The sequence below is a fragment of the Manis javanica genome, chromosome 15 (genome assembly GCF_040802235.1).
Source record: "Manis javanica isolate MJ-LG chromosome 15, MJ_LKY, whole genome shotgun sequence".
Classification (NCBI taxonomy): domain Eukaryota; kingdom Metazoa; phylum Chordata; class Mammalia; order Pholidota; family Manidae; genus Manis; species Manis javanica.
In genome coordinates this window covers 81,965,203-81,982,905 of record NC_133170.1, presented here as the reverse complement: position 1 = coordinate 81,982,905, position 17,703 = coordinate 81,965,203, and the positions used below count along the sequence as shown (strand labels likewise).

Sequence of the window (17,703 nt, the reverse complement as noted above, 5' to 3'; positions counted from 1 at the left end):
TTGTCTCCAGTGCACGTGATCATGTCTTTTTTGGGAGAATATAAAGGGGGTCTTTTGTGAGTAGCATGAAATTGGTGAAAAGTGAGGTAGATACAGCACCAAAACTGTATGTACACTTGTTTTTTTCTGGGATAGAAAGGAATCTGTTCTGCCCTTAAGAAAACTATGATTATTTCTATATCCAGTGTCACAGGGCTTTGCTCCCCTGAGGTAAGGCCTAGCCACCGTATAACTCATGAAAAGATAGGGTTTTTTTTTTAACTTGGTGGTGAAGAGTACTTCTGTCCTTGATCAGATGGCACACATCCTGGCTCCAGTGCTTAGTAGCCTGTGATCTGGTACAAGCCGTATCTTTCAAAGCCCCGAGTTTCTTCTCTGTAAAATGGAAATACTAATGCTTCCTACCTCATAGGGTTGTGAGGCTCGGATGACCTCAAGCACATAAAGGATCTGGCCCACAGGTGGCATTGATCATCAGTGAGAGGTGGTATTGCCATGCCCAGATCTGCCTTGAGGCAAGGTGTTACCTGACAGCCTCACTGAAGTCTTCTTATTTTCCAGTGACTTGCTGTCCCCTGACTCAGTCCTGAGCTGTTTGTATCCTGGGGATCATGGAAAGAAAACTCCGAATCCAGCCAATCAGTATCAGTTTGATAAAGTCGGGTGAGTCAGCAACTTCCTCCTGTCCCAGCCTCTCTGCTTCTGAGTTTCTCTGGTGGCTGAAGCTCAGCGCTGGAGACCTGCAAGGCCAGGGGCCTCTCAGAGGGCAGAGGACCTAGGGGCAGGAGGGAGTGCCGTGTCAGGAGACGGGAACACACTCTTTCCTGCTTACGTGGCAAACGGAGGTCACGGGCGAGGGAAAGGATGGCAGGATCAAAGCTTGGTGACCATGCTAAAAACGTGATACAGTAAAAATGTTGGACATTTTAATTCCCTGAAAATTAAAAAATTTTAAAGTATTTTATAAATCGGTAGACCAGTTGGTGAAGAGAGTGAGTGCATTACCTTTTTATTGAGATTTGCTTATGAGTTGAAGGCTGTCAGGGAAAAAAGAGAAAAGTGAACCTGGAAAAGATGAAATTCACAGTAAGGAACCGATGAAGTTAGGAGGCTTGTTGGCAGCCTGACTGTGAGTCTGACTGAGCCTGTGGGACCAGCCTGTTTGCAGGGCATGGGAGGAATGCTATGTCCAGGGACCACTGAAGGACTTAAAAACCATTTTATCCTGTTCTTTTCTGTAGCATCCTAACTTTGAGAGATTACGTACTTGACCTGGGTCACCCCTATTTGTGGGTTCAGAAGCTGGGTGGCCTCCACTTCCCCAAAGAGCAGCCCCAGGTATGTACACTGATCCAGTCTCCTCGGCTAAGGAGTTCTACTTTGTCTTCTCCCATACAGACTCCAGAAAAACTTGCCTTTGGGGGTTTTAAACTAGCAGAATGCTTTCCCTCAGGGCTATAATCTCTTCTCTCTCTCCCTTCAGGACAACCACAAATGTTTAGGACCTTTTGCTTTCTCACAGAGCCTAGTAGCCTTCTAGATCGAAGCAACGTATGTCTTTGCTCTGGGTGCAGCACAGCTCTAGGCTCTGCTGCCCCTCTGTCTTGTGTACAAAGATCAAAGATGCCAGAAATGGGGTGTGAACAGAATCCCAGGGGGTCTGACACCTTAGCAAAAGTCTTTTCTCAGGAGGTGGCCACAGCTTCTTGAGAACCCAGCAGCTTGTGTATTGTTCTGCTGGAACTCAGCGTCTGGCCTATCACAGCAGGTAAACCCTGCTGTTCCCATAAGGTGCCTACTTTTAGGGTGTTGGTGGCTCAGCTGCCACAGACAAGCAGTCCTAGGAGAGAGTTGGTGCCTGGAGGTGGGGGCAGGGAGCACCAGGTGTGTCACTTGCTGTCATCCACAGCACGTGGTGATTGCTGACCACTCGATGAGCGCCAGCCACATGGAGACCACCATGAAACTGCTGAAGACCAGAGTGCAGTCCCGCCTGGCCCTCCACAAACAGTTTGCATCCCTGGGTGAGCTGGTGTCAGGGCTCTGGCTTGAGAGCCACCACTTGTATAACACAGGGACTAAAATGACTTAGCCCGTCACTCGGATTTATTGAACCCTGATGACAAAAGTGGCTAGATTCCTGTCTCTTGCTGAGCAGTGGTGTTGGCAGGGCCACTAGGGAGAGCCACGGGCCCATCTAAGCAGGGACCTGAGCTGCCCTTGGGGCTGCCCCAGAGGAGGCCCAAAGCCTTCTGGGTGGCACATTGAGCAGATCTATCAGGAGCAGCTCATCCTAGGTTAGAGTGCGTCAGACTTTGGGTGTGCATTCTACCACACATATTAGGAGAAGCCCAGTTCATACTCATGGAGCTTATATTCAGCTTACTTGAATACATCCATCCTGTTATCCCTCTTCTAAGACCTACTGAGTTCACATCCTCCAGGGTGAGACTGAGCCCATGCTTTTCATAAGCTCCCAGGTGATTCTTAGGAGCCCTTGACCAAAGTGGTGGCCATGTGGGAGCTTCTTTTCATTTATTCATTCAGTAAATCCTGGTCAAGGGCTTACTGTGTCCAAGGCACTTGCAGGGTAATGAGGGTTAGGATCTTTCTGATCCAGAAGAGTCACCAAAAGGCACTGGCTTTCGGGACCCATCTGGAAACCCCACCCGTCTGGGCTAGGCCTTGTGCTCCACGTGGACCCTGATCTCTCCAGGGCAGCACTGCTTGTTTGTTGAGCCTTGCTCCCCATCAGCATTGCTGAATTTGTTTTGTCCTAAGGTTGGATGATTGTCATCCTAGACACTGTTAACTGTTTTGGCACATTGGCTTATTGAAACACCAGCAGGAATTTAGCCTAGAGCGGTTCTCCAGCTCTCCTCCCTTAGAGGAATTGACACGGAACACTTCAGTGTTCAGTTCAGTGTTTCCTCCGTCAAGGTCAGCTGTGAAAACACAGCGCTCACAGCCATTTGATCTAATTAAGGTCAGTGCTGCAGAGGCACTGTCGCTGGCGTTAGCTGCCAGTGGGGGTTGTTTTGCTGGCCATCATTTGCACTAGGGATAAAGCACCCTAAATGCGGTGCTGGGTCTGGCCACAAGCACTTAGCACCGGATGAAGGTCAGGTTGGGGTACCTGCGTTCCTGGCACATGTTGACATGGGCACCTACTGAATGTTGGGTATACCTGGAGGCTGAGCCCTCCAGAGGATGCTAGTTACCCAGCTGTGGCACCTGATTTCCATCTGTGACACAACCTGTCTTGCTTTCTTTTAGAACATGGCTTTGTGCCAGTTGCCAGCGATTGCCAGTACCTCTTCCCTGCAAAGGTTGTCTCTCGCCTGGTGAAGTGGGTGACAATTGCCCATGAGGATTACATGGTAGGTAGAGGGGTGACAGGTCACTGTGCTGTCCTGGGGACTGCAGACCCATGGTCATCTCTCAGCTCCTGCCCCTCTGCCATAAGGGCCATGGATTTGACTAGAGGAGCCAGGAGTTCACTCCTTGTCCGTGATGACTTCTAGGAGCTGCATTTCACCAAAGACATTGTGGAGGCGGGACTGGCTGGGGACACCAACCTCTACTATATGGCACTCGTGGAAAGGGGCACAGGTAATTGCTCTGCTTATCACAGTGGTTCTAGGCTAGGGGAGCCACTAAGAATAAAACACTCCTGGGGGTTGCCTGAAGGAAGTACAAGATCCTGGAATCTTGCCTCAGGGACTTAGCAAGTGGTAATGATTGTGAGAGCCACTGTTCAGCGAGGGCTTGTTATGCAACACGGTCACACCCGTGCTTTATCCGGTCTGGGGGTGGTAATAGTCCCATTTTGTAGGTAAGGAAATTAAGGCTTAGTCATATACACAGTCTGACCTCTGAGCCTGAGCTCTTACCCTTTGCTTTACCACTCTAGAGTCAGATGCCCGTTCTTCCCCCTCTTCATGGATGAGTTGACATGTCATTCCTGGGTTGTGAAATGCAGGGTGGCAGGACCTTCCTCCCTCTCTACAGTTCCTGCACTCACCTTAGAGACATGAAAAACTGATTCCTCCCAGCTGTCCTGGCATATGACTCACCAGGACTTCCTGCTGGAGCTCCTAGGCGCTGCTGTCTGGCCCAGCCTTGGCAGGCCTGGCACTGCCTGCAGGATCTGACCTGTGGCCGCACAGCTGAGGGAACTGACTAGTTTTAACACAGTGTGAGAACTGCAAGGAAAGGTTGAAGTCTTTGTTGTCAGGGTTTCTCTGCCCTGGGGTACTTCTTCTCTCTTTTTCTTTTCTTCATGTGTTTTTAGAATTCTGAAGAAATTAAACTTCTTAGATAGAGTTGAGGCCCCCTGATCCCACTCATTCTTTTACTCATGACAGCTGACTACTATTTGGAGTTTGTGTGTTTGCATCCTGTCCTCTCCCTTTTTCGAAAAGTACTTTCACCTTATCCGTAGACAACATGGAGTACTGTTTTGAAAGGGCACAAAATATGCAGTTCAAGGAATTTTATAAAGCCCCCATGGTGGGAAGTCACCGGATAATATCACTTCTGCTTCTTGGTTGAGCAGACGAAAGCTCGGAAAGGTACATAGAATAAATGTGACAATTAAAATCTGTAGAGTTTGAAAATTCAGTGAAATTTAAGTGACCAAGTGGGCAACAATTCCAAATATATATCTTTAAGTCTTTTTGCAACAGATCTGTTTGAAACCTTTACATAGTATGGAACAAAAAAATTGGTGGAGAGAGATAAATCCAGAAATATATACAGTCTGTTACTAGAAACAACATAGCAGTAGAGAAAGTAATCACTTTTTAATAAATGTTGTAACTGTCAGGGAAGAATTGTCTTAACATTCTTATCCTCTCTTATCCTCTCTTATCCTCTATTATTTGAATTTCTGGTGGGTTAGAGAGTTCCTTTTCCCCTCATAAATAATGAAAAAGGAATGGAATACTTAGCCCATTGTTGAAGAGGGTTAAATGTCCTATTAAAAAAGGCAGAGACTATCACCAGAGACAAAATGAATGTGTAAAAAAATACAAATATGTCATGTACTGATTATGAAACAGCTCTGACATCAGGCAGTTCTGGTTTAATTCAGCACCACTGTTTTACAACTGTTTGATCTCAGGTTTCTATCAGAACCTGTCTCTTTATATATAAAATGGGGATGTTGATAATGGTGCCCAGCTTTGTAGAACCATTGTTAGGAGGAAATGTCCATAAAGAGCTTAGCATGGTGCTTAGAATACAGTAAATACTCAATAAATATTGGCTATTAAAAAGTTTCACAGTACAAAATACATAACACTAAAACAATAGAAAAAATATATTTGGTGTAACGACTAATATGCAATATTGCTGAAAAGAAAAAACAAGTAGCCTTCACACGGGAAAATCCTTAACTTGCTGGCATATACAGAAATGCCCATTAAAACCAACTTCTGTCAAAGGAACAAATAGAAATCTTGGGCAGACGCAATATGGACCAGACTCTGGGGACTCACACACTTCTGTTTCCTTAGAGGGACCAGAGCCACAGGCCCTAGAGGCCCTCGCATTCTGCAACCTGGCAGTTTTATTTCGAAGATTCTAGAACAATAGCAAAAGTCAGTCAGCACCAGAACATGCTCTGCAGCAGTTGGATTGATAGGAGACATCAGCGCCAACTTCAGGGGCCCAGTGAGGAGGGCGCCGTGGCTGAAAAGCTGGGTCTCGGAACCGGTTTTACCTCCTTTTCCTTCTCTTCCCAGCCAAACTCCAAGCTGCTGTGGTGCTGAACCCTGGCTACTCCTCCATCCCACCTGTTTTCCAGCTCTGTCTGAACTGGAAAGGGGAGAAGACCAACAGCAACGATGACAACATTCGGGTGAGGCCCTGCCAAGCGAGACAGGAAGAGCAGGGAGAGCCTTCTTGCAGAGGCGGACAGCGGCAGAATCTGCCGCAGCGGGGGGCTTGGCCGCTGGAGTGATTCCCAGGACAGAGGGCATGCCAGCGTTTCTCGAATTTGCTGGAGGCTGCCTGGTGTAGTAAAGGAAAGAGCCTAGACAGTCCTAACCACTAACTTGGGGTTACCCCATTTATAAAATAGGAATAACATAAATGTTTGCCTTGAAGGGTTGTCATGGGCTTCTGTGGAAATGTGAATAAACTCAGAAGCATAGAAGTGCTGGAATGAGATGCTGTGTGATATCATTGCAGCTGCGAATTCCCATTAGGCCTAATGATTTGATTCCATAGTGGCCTTATGGCTGAGGAGTATGTTTTTAACCCTAATAGCTTGGCTTGGATCTTGGATTCCTCTCTACACACCTCCATATTCTTAACTGTGGGTGTGCAAGGCAGGGAGAGTTAGGGGTCAGAATCAAGAAGACCCCATTGTCTTGAGGAGAGGAAGCCTCAGGACAAGCCAGCCCAGCTGGATGTGGGGTGACCCAGCTCCTGCAGAGGCCCAGCAGCGGTCCTTGTGGGGCCATCAGACCCAGCCGGTCTGAAGGTAGTGCTGAGTTCCTGGCTTTCCCACTGCACAGGCCATGGAGAGTGAGGTCAACGTGTGCTACAAGGAGCTGTGTGGTCCCCGGCCCGGCCATCAGCTCCTGACCAACCAGCTGCAGCGCCTGTGCGTGCTGCTAGATGTCTACCTGGAGACCGAGAGCCACGATGACAGCGTGGAAGGGCCCAAGGAGTTTCCCCAGGAGAAGATGTGCCTGCGGCTTTTCAGGTGAGGGGTGCTGGGGCTCTGGGAACCCTTCAGCCCTGCCTTCATGGGGACTTTGGGCAGAGGTCAGAGCCTGGCATGTAGCCTGAGTGGGTTCCCAGGTACACTTGTCTCTGTTCACAGTAGAAATTAAAATCCTGTAGCCAGATTTCCTGGAGAGAGCTTGTACCCTCCTTCCTGGAATATTCCCTGCAGCCCACATCCTGGTCCAGTTCTTCATGAACAGCCTTTGAAGGTGGGCCACCCACTAAGCAAGCGGTACTGGACCATGAACGAAGAGGATTTGGCTGAACTTTACTTTGTATACTTTCTGTGGAAACAATAGGGTTTGCTTTTTACTGTCCAAATAAGCTTTTTAAAGATATGCGTCCCCACCGGTACTGAGTCTGCTGTACTCTTCCTCAGGAGCCCGCATGCCCCTCTCAGTGGCCCCTTTAGGCACTTTGGTGTTACAGGAGAAGCACTCTGAAGACAAACTCAAGTGCAGGTCTTTGCTTTGCAGCTCACCAGCTGTGCAACCCTGGAAGAGGCAGTGTCAGCTCAGCTCTGGGCCTGTTCCCTAAAGGCTGAAGTGGAAGTATTGGCTCATGATGAACTGGAGATAATTCATGTAAACATGTTTCAAGAACACTTCCAGGCATATACAGGGGCTCAGATAATGTCAGCAGATGCTGACAGCTTGGTGTTCAGCGTGTTGGTGCTCAAGGCACTTCTGGCTGCTTCTCCTTTCCCTTTGGTGTCTGGTCCTTTGTTCTCTGAAGAGTCAATTTCAAAACTCCAGAGTCCACACTGCTCAGCTACCCCTTCCTTTTTGGGCAAGGGGTTTGGAGAAGCGGAAAGGGCTATAATCTATTTCTAAGGGACATTCCCCTGTTCCCTGGTAGTCTAAAATGTTCCTTATCTGCCCCTAACTTTAGGCGGCCAGTTCCAGCCCGAGGAAGCTGTCCCAGCATCCTCCCGCCTCCATCTGGCATCTCCACCTGGCCTGGTTCTTTGTGCAACCTGATAAATAACCAGCTCCAGCCCCTGAGTGGCTGCTAGGAGGCAGAGCTGGCGGCCAGATGGTGGTGCCTTTTAGGACCTGCTCTCCCTAGTGGGTCTGTGTGAGATCTCAGGCTCTTCCCACCCTCCCAGCCAGGGTGAGAGCTCTCACTCGGCCAGTGTTGATTTTGTTATCTGAGGCTCCCAAAGGACCCATTTGCTGAAGTGCCTTGTGTGTTGTGCCTCTCCTCTGTCAAGGCATTCTGGGAAGGCGCTTCTTTGACTACTCAGATCCATTTAGCTCCATGACTGGTGAGGTGTGATGTTCTTGGCCTGGAGTCCAGCTGACTGCTGGGATTGGGCCAGCAGGTTGGGTTGTAAGTGCTGGCCTGGGCAGCAGGAGCCCTGAGGTCTGGTCTGCCCACGGCTGTATACCTTCAGGCCGTGGGTTCTCCATCGTACATGTCGGGGTGACGCTGCGCCCTTGTTGGGATGTGTATGATGTCATGATTATGAACAAAGCTTTTGGGGACAAAAAGACCTAGGTTTTGATTGTAGCCCCTACCTGTGTGGTTAGGATCTACGTTTAGCCCTTCTGATCTCAGATTCCTCAAACAGAATCCACTCAAGTGTTGTTGGGATGATAAAATGAAACCAGATGAAGTGTGTAAACTGCCAAGCATGGTGCAGGCAGAGGAACCTTTCACTTAAGTGGTTGCACTAGTGTTGGAATAAAAGCCTTCTTTCTCCCTTCCTCTCTACAGTCACACACACACACAGTAACACACTCACTCCCTCTGACCAAGATCCTGGGTGTCACCTCTGGTTACCCCTGAAAGTTGATCATAGGCAGGCAGACAACAGAGGCCCTTTAGCTGGATCACTCACTGGGCAGTGTGGAAGAGGGCGCTTTGTGAAGTTTTGCTTGGGGGCCTAGGATGACAGCTGGAGCACCTAGCTCCACAGGGTCAAGGCTTTGGCTACGATTGTCAGCCTGCCTGTGGTCACAGGCTTTGGAGTCAGACCTGGCTTTGAATTGGACTCTGCTATTTTCTGACGATGAAATATTGGGCAGATAGTTTACCTCCCAGAGCCTGTTTCTTCATTTGAAAAATCTATAAAATGATAGAAATAGCATCTAAGAGTTAATAAGTTTAAAGCACACAGCTCTTGGCAGGCACTTAATGCAGATTCTTTTCACTCCCAGACTCCTACCTGCGTGGGTATCTCCCTGCAAAGGAGGATTTAAATTTCTTCTATTTTTTTATTATAGAAATAAAACATGTTTGTTGTTAAACAGACAAGCAACAATAAACAATTGAGTAAAACACTAAAAAGTGAGGGTGCCCAAGCCCTATCCCCAAAAGTGCCCATTGTCAGTGAGGGCCCTTCCAGGTTTGTATGCATGCGTTTGCAAGAATACAAAGACATTTTTACAAAAATGGTATCACACCTTACATAGCATTCCGCAGTCTACTTTTCTCACAATGTTCCTTTCTTTTTCCCTAACAGCTAGTTTTCCCCTGTGTGGTTGAATTGTAATTTATTTTATCAGCCCAAAGGGCATGGTGTTAACTTCTCTCTCTCCTCCTGTTTCTCTAGGGGTCCCAGCAGGATGAAGCCGTTTAAATATAACCATCCCCAAGGATTCTTCAGCCATCGCTGACCTCCCACTCGGCCTTGTAATTTCCCCCTCGGCACTAAGTGCTGCACCTCTGTTTTCTGCTCTGGCCCACATGATATTCTCCAAAGACAGTCTTTTTATTTCTAGCCTATTAAAGTGTCACCTGACCAGGTGGCCTTTGTCTTATGGCTCCTTGGGGAAAAGAGTGGCTTGGCAGTCTAGAAGTGCAGGTGGGGGCCACGGCATAGTGTGAAGGAGCGTTTGTGGACAGGCTTTTCTCTAGGTGGCCAAGAAAAACAGTGCAGAAGGTTCTGATGCTGCCCTCCGGTCCACACTCACTTTACTTGTTCCTGCTTTGGGAGGTTCTCATTATCTTGGTGTTTATTATCCTAAGTCCCTGCTGTTGGGACGCGGCAGGGGAAGCCTGAACAAACGCTTCTCTTTCCCTTCCTCTCACTCTTCCTACTAGTCGTGTCAGTATCTTGGGTGGCCACATTCTCAGTGCTTGTCGGATGTCACCAGCATCTGACAGCGCAAAGCAAATAGAAGACAAATACAACACAAAGAATAATTGAAAGTCTTGCTGAATTTCATGAGGTCGATGAGAGTGATATTGGAGAATCACATGGAGCTACTGTCCATGAAGATCTGGCAGGGTAAGACCAGGTGACATCTGAGACCTCATGGTGATGACATAATGGATGTCTCAAAGGATTAAGAGAAAGCCTGGGAAATAGGTAACACCTTCTAAAATGATTGCAAAATGACCTCCTTTATAATTCTGTAAAAGTCAAAATGAAGGAGGACATAAAGTTTTCTTAGACAGTTTTGTGAGAAAAATTACACCCCATCCCCATCCCCCCAAAAGAAGTCAGTACCATTATTCATTGTAAGAAATCAGGTATAAAAATGTAAAAATACTGAATTAGTACATAGTTGCAAGTATAATCTGAAGTTTGCTAACTTCAAAGTGAAATTTTGTTTTTCCAGCTTTATTGAGATACAATTGACATGTAACATGTAAGTTTAAGGTGAACAATGTGATAATTGCAAAATGATTTGCACAGTAAGGTTAGTTAATACATCCACCACCTGGGATATTTTTTGGAGGAGGGGAAAGAACTTTTAAGATGTACTCTTACAGCAACTTTCAATATACAAACATTTTATTTTTTATGGTAGTCCCAATCAAATGTATCTTCCATAAAATGTTTTGTAGTTTGGTCTCCAATATATGTGTATTCACTGTAAGTGGACTTTCACTGATTATCCTTGGATAACATGTACCTCTAGTATAAAAGGTGTTTCCTTCTGTCCTCTTAGCTCTCTGCTGAGCACCTCAGTGACAAGGATATTCTGAGAAAGAACTAGGGGACTCCTGGCCCTGCCAGGGCCCTTCATTTTACAGTAGAAGCCTGAGCCCAGTAAAAAAGGGAGAAGGGCACCTCTGGTAGCTGTTTAGATGACTGCCACTATCTGTTCCTCGGCCTACAGCATTCCTTTGAATTCCAGAGGTAGAGACTCTCCAGCCTGGGGGTCCTGGAACTTCAGTGTGTATGAGAGTCACGCATCCTGGAGTGGATTAGAAACACAGGTTCCCACGCCCCACTCTAATATTCGGGCTCAGTAGACCTAACGTGGACCAAGGAAGCATATTTTTAACAGGCTCCCCAGGTGCACATTGCCCTAGTCTCTTTGGAAGTCTCTCCTTTCTTCCTTTCCCTCATTTTTCCTTGGTGACTCCTCAAACAACGCAGGATGGCCGGCTCCCCCTCTTCTGTCTTTTGTACCTTGGGCAGCAGCATAAACCTCTGGGTGCTTCTTTCTCTGCACTTAGTGAAACCTCCTTTGTCTTTTCCCTGACCTGCTTGCCTGGGATTCTGTCCGTGCTAGCATCCCCTTGGTCTGGCCACCTTCAGGCCTTGCATCTCACTGCCTGTGCTGAGTTAAGATTGAAATGGAGCCTAAAAATAGTTTGTTTAATGGCCTCTGCATTGCATTCTGTTCTTGGCTGGAAGGCGGCCAACCTGACTCAGCATAAAAGCCTGTCTCTTGCTAACTGGGCAAGGTTGCAAAGAGGGCTTGAGAGGGCTGGGAGGAGGCTCTCTTTCCTGGACAGAGGATGTCAGAGCCCATCACTTTCCAGAAGAGATTTTTCCCTCTTCAAAGGAGCAGGCCCAACAAGAGTCCTTTGGTCTTAAGGAGAAGGGTTTTAATCTAGTGAGAAGCCCAGGACAATTCAATCCCTTTGAACTACTAACGGTAATTTGGGGCTTGGGTGAGCAGATTAGGGACAAGGAACCTAGTTTGGGAGGGCTTTGAAACTTCCTCCCCAGCCAGAATTGGCGTTGGCCTTCCCTGGGGCACATCCCAGAGGGCAGCCCCTTTCTGTCATCCCACACTTGGGACTCAGTCTAGGTTCCTTGTCTTTTAAAAGCTACCACCCCTATTCTTGGTTTGTTTGTTTGTTCTAGATTTCTTTGTGTCTCTCCTTAATTTTCTTCCCAGCTTGTTCTTCCCTCTCCTGTTTCCTCTATAAATAAATCCGAAAGACCTTTTTTTATTTTAAGGGTGTTCCCACTGATCACTCTGGGGAAACAAAGCTAAAAGCCTTAACTGTGGGAGGGAGCACAGCTGCCACACTTCCGAAGGAACTTTCCCCCCAACTCTGTCCTCTCGGTGGTGTTCAGCAGCCTCTCTGTTAAGAACAGTTGCTTAAGCGTCTGTTTTGGGTCAGGCCCTGTGCTAATCATGACTTTACATTCACTGTCCTACTTAATTACAACTGGGGCCACTAAGGGTATATACATTTCCTTCAATTTAGAAGATGAGAAAGCTGAGGTCCAGAGGATTAAATGATAGCTGTGCTCACAGGGCTCTTGAGCTGCTGCCCAGCAAGGTGTGTCTGCCTCCAGGGCTTTCCTTTTCACAAGAGGAACTTAGGGCTCAAAATAGCTTCGGGCTGGCACTCTTGCTGGACCATTCATTATTCATCTCAGTAACAGAAATTCACCAAGAGTACTATGGTGGTCAAGAGTTACAGCTTAGTGTCAGACTGACCCATCTGGGTCCTTGTGACCCTGGGCAGGTTGCTTAACTAACTCTTAAGTCTCAGGGGTTCTCATCTGCAGTTGGGAGTAGCAGATCTTCCTGTTGGTGATAATGGAGATTAAGTATCCACTCTCAGCACCACGCCTGTTAGCACTGCTCAGCAAAGGGGAGAGATTCTCATTGCTGTCCTCCAGGTTTTAGCCGGGAGAAAGGGCCTCTTTTTTTTTTTTTGGTATCATTCATTTACAGTTACATGAAGAACACTGTTTACTAGACTCCTCCATCACCAAGTCCCCCCCACATACCCCATCACAGTCACTGTCCGTCAGCGTAGTAAGATGCTATAGAATCACTACTTGTCGTCTTTCTGTTGCACAGCCCTCCCTGTGTTCCCCCTCCCCCACATTATACATGCTAATCTTAATACCCCCAGAAAGGGCCTCTTGAGTGAGAAGTTTCCCAGGCTCCAGAAGCCCAGCTCTCTGGGCCTGTCCCTCCTTGCCAGCAGCATGTCCACCAGTCAGTGGCTAGGCCATGGTTGGAGCCAGGCTCACATTACCCATTACTTACACTAGGCCAACCGCAGACTCTAAGCCACATATCTGTTCCCTGCTGTCTGTGGGCCTGTGTCCTTGTCCACAGAAGAGGGTCACCTTGACTTCCTAAGCTCTCACCACATCCTGTACCGACTTGGCTTTCTGACTACCTCTGCAGATGACCTAAGATGGGAAAGGAAACTCCAGTACTTCCCCCTGGGCCACTGGAGGACCCTCAGTACATTGTGGAATGAATGAATGGATGAAGATACAAAATATTTCAAAGATGAACTCAGTCTAACAAGTTGAAATGCCAAGTCATACATGAAGGTCTAAAAACCAACCACTCATCCATGTGTGGGATGTAGCAGCAGCTTGAGCGAAGATATGTGGTAGTTTTAGGGAACAACTGTTTAAAATGCCTAATGGGCCCTTGCCCTGGCAATGCAGAGAACTAGCAGATACTGTGAAATTCTATTCCATTTCTTATTCTAAAGGATCATACATATTCCACAGGACCAGTACAATATTTATTTCCCACTGTATCCAGAAGAACTTACAGGCTGGGTGTTTTATGTTTTCCTGATTTCACACATGTTGTTTTCTTATTAAAATTAGATCATAGTGTACAAACATTTTAAATATAATTTTTAGAATAATATGTTCACAAGGTTCAGAAACCAGAAAACCTGAGAAGTGAAAGTATGGTGAGAATTTTTACTGCCAATCTTATCCTCCACTGCCCAGTCCCATTCTCCTTCACAAATAGGCAATCAAGTTGCTTAGTCTCCTTTTAATTCAAAATTTTTAAGCAAACAAAAATTATTTTTCCATTTTTTTCACACACATATACTATACACATTCTGCATCTTCTTTCACATCCTGGACACCATTCCATATCAGTATGGAGGTGTGAGAAGCACCCACATTCTCTTTTTTTGTAACTATAGTATTCCATTGAATGGATGTATCATGATTTATTTAATTAGTCTTATTAATGGACATTTGGGTACCACTCTTTGCTTTAGTGAATAGCCTGTGCACAGGGTCATTTCACACATATGCTAATACATCTGGTAGGTTAAATTTTCAAAAATAGAAATACCAAGCAGAGGATATATATATTCATAATTTTGAGGAACACTTGGGTGTTGTTTTTTTAATCAAAAATGTATGTATTGACCCAGGTAACTTAAGAAGTCCAGCAAAGCTTCCCTGCACCAATAGCTCCTACAGTAGTATTGGAATTGGCTCTCACTGGATGGATTTGTATCACATGTGACTCTCTGAACTAATTCAGAGCTGGGAGGATAGCCTATGATCATCAATGCCTGGAACGTGTGAGCATCTCTGGACCCTGGGAACATGGGGTCACCCAAACCACATGGCTTATAATTAGTTTCTGTGGCTGCTGGAACAAATTACCACAAATTTGGTGACAATACAAATTTATTATATCTCTTACTAGATGAGAAGTGCAAAATCAGTTTCACTGCTCTAAAGTCAAGATTTTGGCAGGACTGGTTCCTTCTAGAGGCTCTAGGACAGAATCTATTTCCTTGCTTTTTCCAGCTTCAGGGGAGGCTACTCCTGTTTTCCTTGACTTATCGTCCCTTCCTGCATCTTGAAAGTGCATCACTCCAATCTCTGCTCCCATCATCACACCACTTTCTCCTCTGACTGATTCTTCCCTTTAATATGGAGACTTGTGATAGTGGGCCTGTCTGGATAACCCAGGATCATTTCCCCAGCTCAAAATCCTTAATCACATTGGCAAAGTCCCTTATGCCATATGAAGTGCAGTAATATTCACAGGTTGCAGGGATTAGGACATGGACATCTCTGGGGGACAACTTTAGCCTGAGAGTGGGGGTGTGTTTTCTCTGTCAGAAAGAATGGAAGCTGGAAAGCCAAAAGCCAATAAAGACTCACTAGAATGGAACATATAACAAATTTTACTATGTAACCATTTATGTTTTATTCTTCAATATTTGTTTTTCTACTAGACTGCATGCTCCAGAAAAGGCAGAACACTCTTCTATTTTGCTCACCTCTACACACCCAGGACCTGAGTTCACAGGGTTGGTACATAATTAGAAACCAAGAAGTATTTCTTGAGTGAATTAGTGCATGAGGCTTATCATCTGTTAGGAGAAAATTAAGGTAAAACGTTAAATTTAATGAGTAAACTCATATTTGGGATAGCAAAAAAGGCAGAAAATCATTCTAATAATTATGAATGTACTATATAAAGCAGACATTTGTATATCACTGTTAAAGAATCTCCAGGCTTTAGCAAAAAGCATGGCATCAACTAAAACACTGCGCTCCCCACATCTCCCTCAACCTGCAGGATAGACTATTACCAGAAAGAAGCCAGACACCAGAGGTCACTTATAATTCCACTATGTTGAAATACCCATAATACATTAATCCATACAGACAGAAAACATACACAGATAGTGGTTTCCAGAGGCTGGGAGAAAAGGGGAATGGGAGATTGCTTAATAAGTAAGGGGTAATCTTTTTGGAGTAATGAGAAAGTTCTGGAACTAGATAGTAGTAATGGTTGCATGACATTGTGAATGTACTAAATATAAAAGTCACCGATCATGGTGTATAATCTTTTCAATATGCTGTTGGGTTGCATTTGCCTAGTATTTTACTGAGGACTTTTGCATCTGTAATCATGAGGGATATTAGTCTGTAGTTTTGTTGTGATTCTTTTTCCAGCTTTGGCATTAGGGTAATACAGGCCTCCAAGAATTCTTTCTTTTCTATTTTTTGAAAGTTTGAGAAATATTGGTGTTAATTCTTCTCTAAATATTTGGTAGAATTTACAAGTGAAGTCATGTAGGCCTGAACTTTTCTTTGTGGGTAGGTTTTGAATTATTAACTTAATTTCTATTTATACTAGGTCTATTTAGATTTTCTGTTTCTTCTTAAGCCAATTTCAGTAGTTTTTGTCCTTTTAGGAATTTTCCACTTATCTAATTAGTAGGCATATAGTTGTTCACAGTATTCCCTTAAAATCCTTTTTATTTCTGTATTAATGTTTCCTTTTTCATTCCTGATTTTAGCAATTTGAGTCTTCTCTTTTTCTTTATCAGTCTAGCTTAAGGTTTGTCAATTTGGTTGATCTTTCGAAGAACCAATTTTTAATTTCATTGATTTTTCTCTTATTTTTCTATTCTCTACTTCATTAATTTCCACTCCAATCCTGCTTTGGACTTACTTTGCTCTTTTTGCTTTGTTTTAAGTTGGAAAGTTAGGTAATTGATTTGAGATCTTTCCTCTTTTTAAATGTAGGCATTTACAGCTATGAATTTCCCTCTCAGCATTGCTTTAGCTACATTCCATAAGTTTTCTTATGTTATATCCTCATTTTCATTCACCTTGAAGTATTTTCTAATTTCCCCAGTGGTTTGTTCTTTGACCCTTTGGTTATTTAGGAGTATGTTATTTAATTTCCACATATTTGTGACTTTCCCAAATTTCCTTCTGTTTTTTTTTCTAATATTATTCCATCATAACTGGAGAACATACTTTGTCCAATTTCAATCCTTTTAAACTTATTGAGGATTGTTTTATGTTTTTTTGGGGGGGTGCTTAAACAGCATAGCTGTTTTTTTGCATAGCTCTGGAGGCAGAATGGCCCAGATCAATGTCCAGCAGGGTCGGTTTCTCATGAGGACTCTTACTGGCTTGTGGATGGCCATCTTCCCACTGGGCATGGCAGGAGCTTTCTTGCTGTTTTATGTCCTTTCTCTTTTTTTTATTTTGGTATCATTAATATACAATCACATGAGCAACATTATGGTTACTAGATTTCCCCCATTATCAAGTCCCCACCACATTTGTTTTGTTTTAACATGTTCTATCTTAAAGAATATTCCACATGCATTTGAGAAGACTATGCATTCTACTGTTATTACATGGAGTTTCTATAGATGTCTGTTAGATCTTATTGATAAAAATTACTTTTAAAATTAAAAGCTAGTTTTCTTTTTTTTTTGCCATAATATGTTTACTAATATAGATGTAATATAATTTATTTAACCAATCTCCTATTATTGTATATTCAGGATATTTTCCATTTTTCCAAAATATAAATAAAGCTGAGTGAACATATTTTGTATTTGGGTATTTCTCTACAGACATGATTATTTAGGATACATTCCTGAAAGTGGCATACTTTGGTTAGAGTATCTCAGCTTTTAAGGTTTTTGATATATTTCTTTAGATTGCCTTCCAGGAAGATTTTGTCAATTTTCATTCCAACCATTAGTTCTGGAAAATTCAGGTTCCTCTGTACACCCACTAACACTGGGTATTACTGTTCCTTTGAATCTTCTGCTACATGGACTCAGCCACTGTGGACATTTATTATTGTTGCTGTTCAGCATCCACTCCTTTTTCTTCTGGTAGCAGTACATCTAATTTCCTTTGGAAACCACACCTTCCAAGCTCTCATGAGGGGCCTGACATAATCCCCCAGCTCCAGATGCAGACAAGTAACCATTTCCTATCTCATCAGTGTCCTGTGCATGCCCAGCCACAGGGATTGACTCAACGAGGATCGTCTGACCTTACCAGCCCAATGAGATCCAACTCCTGGACTTTTCATGGAATGTTGACCAAGAGTTCTTTTCTCCCCCTGAGTTTATTGAACTCGTGGGGTGTAAGCCTGAAACTTCTGGAAACCTCATGGAGAGGTCCTGCTTGAGAATGAAGCCTATTCTTAAAAGAAAACAACTGAGAGATGCAGAAATGAGTGACAGCTTCTTGGGGAACATCAT

The 17,703-nt window shown here is 44.7% G+C and overlaps 1 protein-coding gene across 4 annotated transcripts in view; it reads left to right on the top strand.

The window, feature by feature from the left end:
* Positions 1-16,899, top strand: part of THOC5 (THO complex subunit 5) — a 36,190-nt gene extending 19,291 nt beyond the window's left edge. For 3 of the 4 annotated variants that reach the window (XM_073223790.1, XM_073223788.1, XM_073223789.1), the window contains 8 exons: positions 562-663; positions 1,242-1,338; positions 1,910-2,024; positions 3,277-3,380; positions 3,525-3,612; positions 5,748-5,863; positions 6,525-6,715; positions 9,296-16,899. In XM_073223790.1, coding sequence (XP_073079891.1) covers positions 562-663; positions 1,242-1,338; positions 1,910-2,024; positions 3,277-3,380; positions 3,525-3,612; positions 5,748-5,863; positions 6,525-6,715; positions 9,296-9,359 — 877 coding nt within the window. In that variant the 3' untranslated portion in view covers positions 9,360-16,899. Of the gene's footprint in view, positions 1-561; positions 664-1,241; positions 1,339-1,909; positions 2,025-3,276; positions 3,381-3,466; positions 3,613-5,747; positions 5,864-6,524; positions 6,716-9,295 lie in introns of those variants that run through there. The other variant, XM_073223791.1, reaches the window with a different exon arrangement.
* Positions 16,900-17,703: the final 804 nt, after the last annotated feature.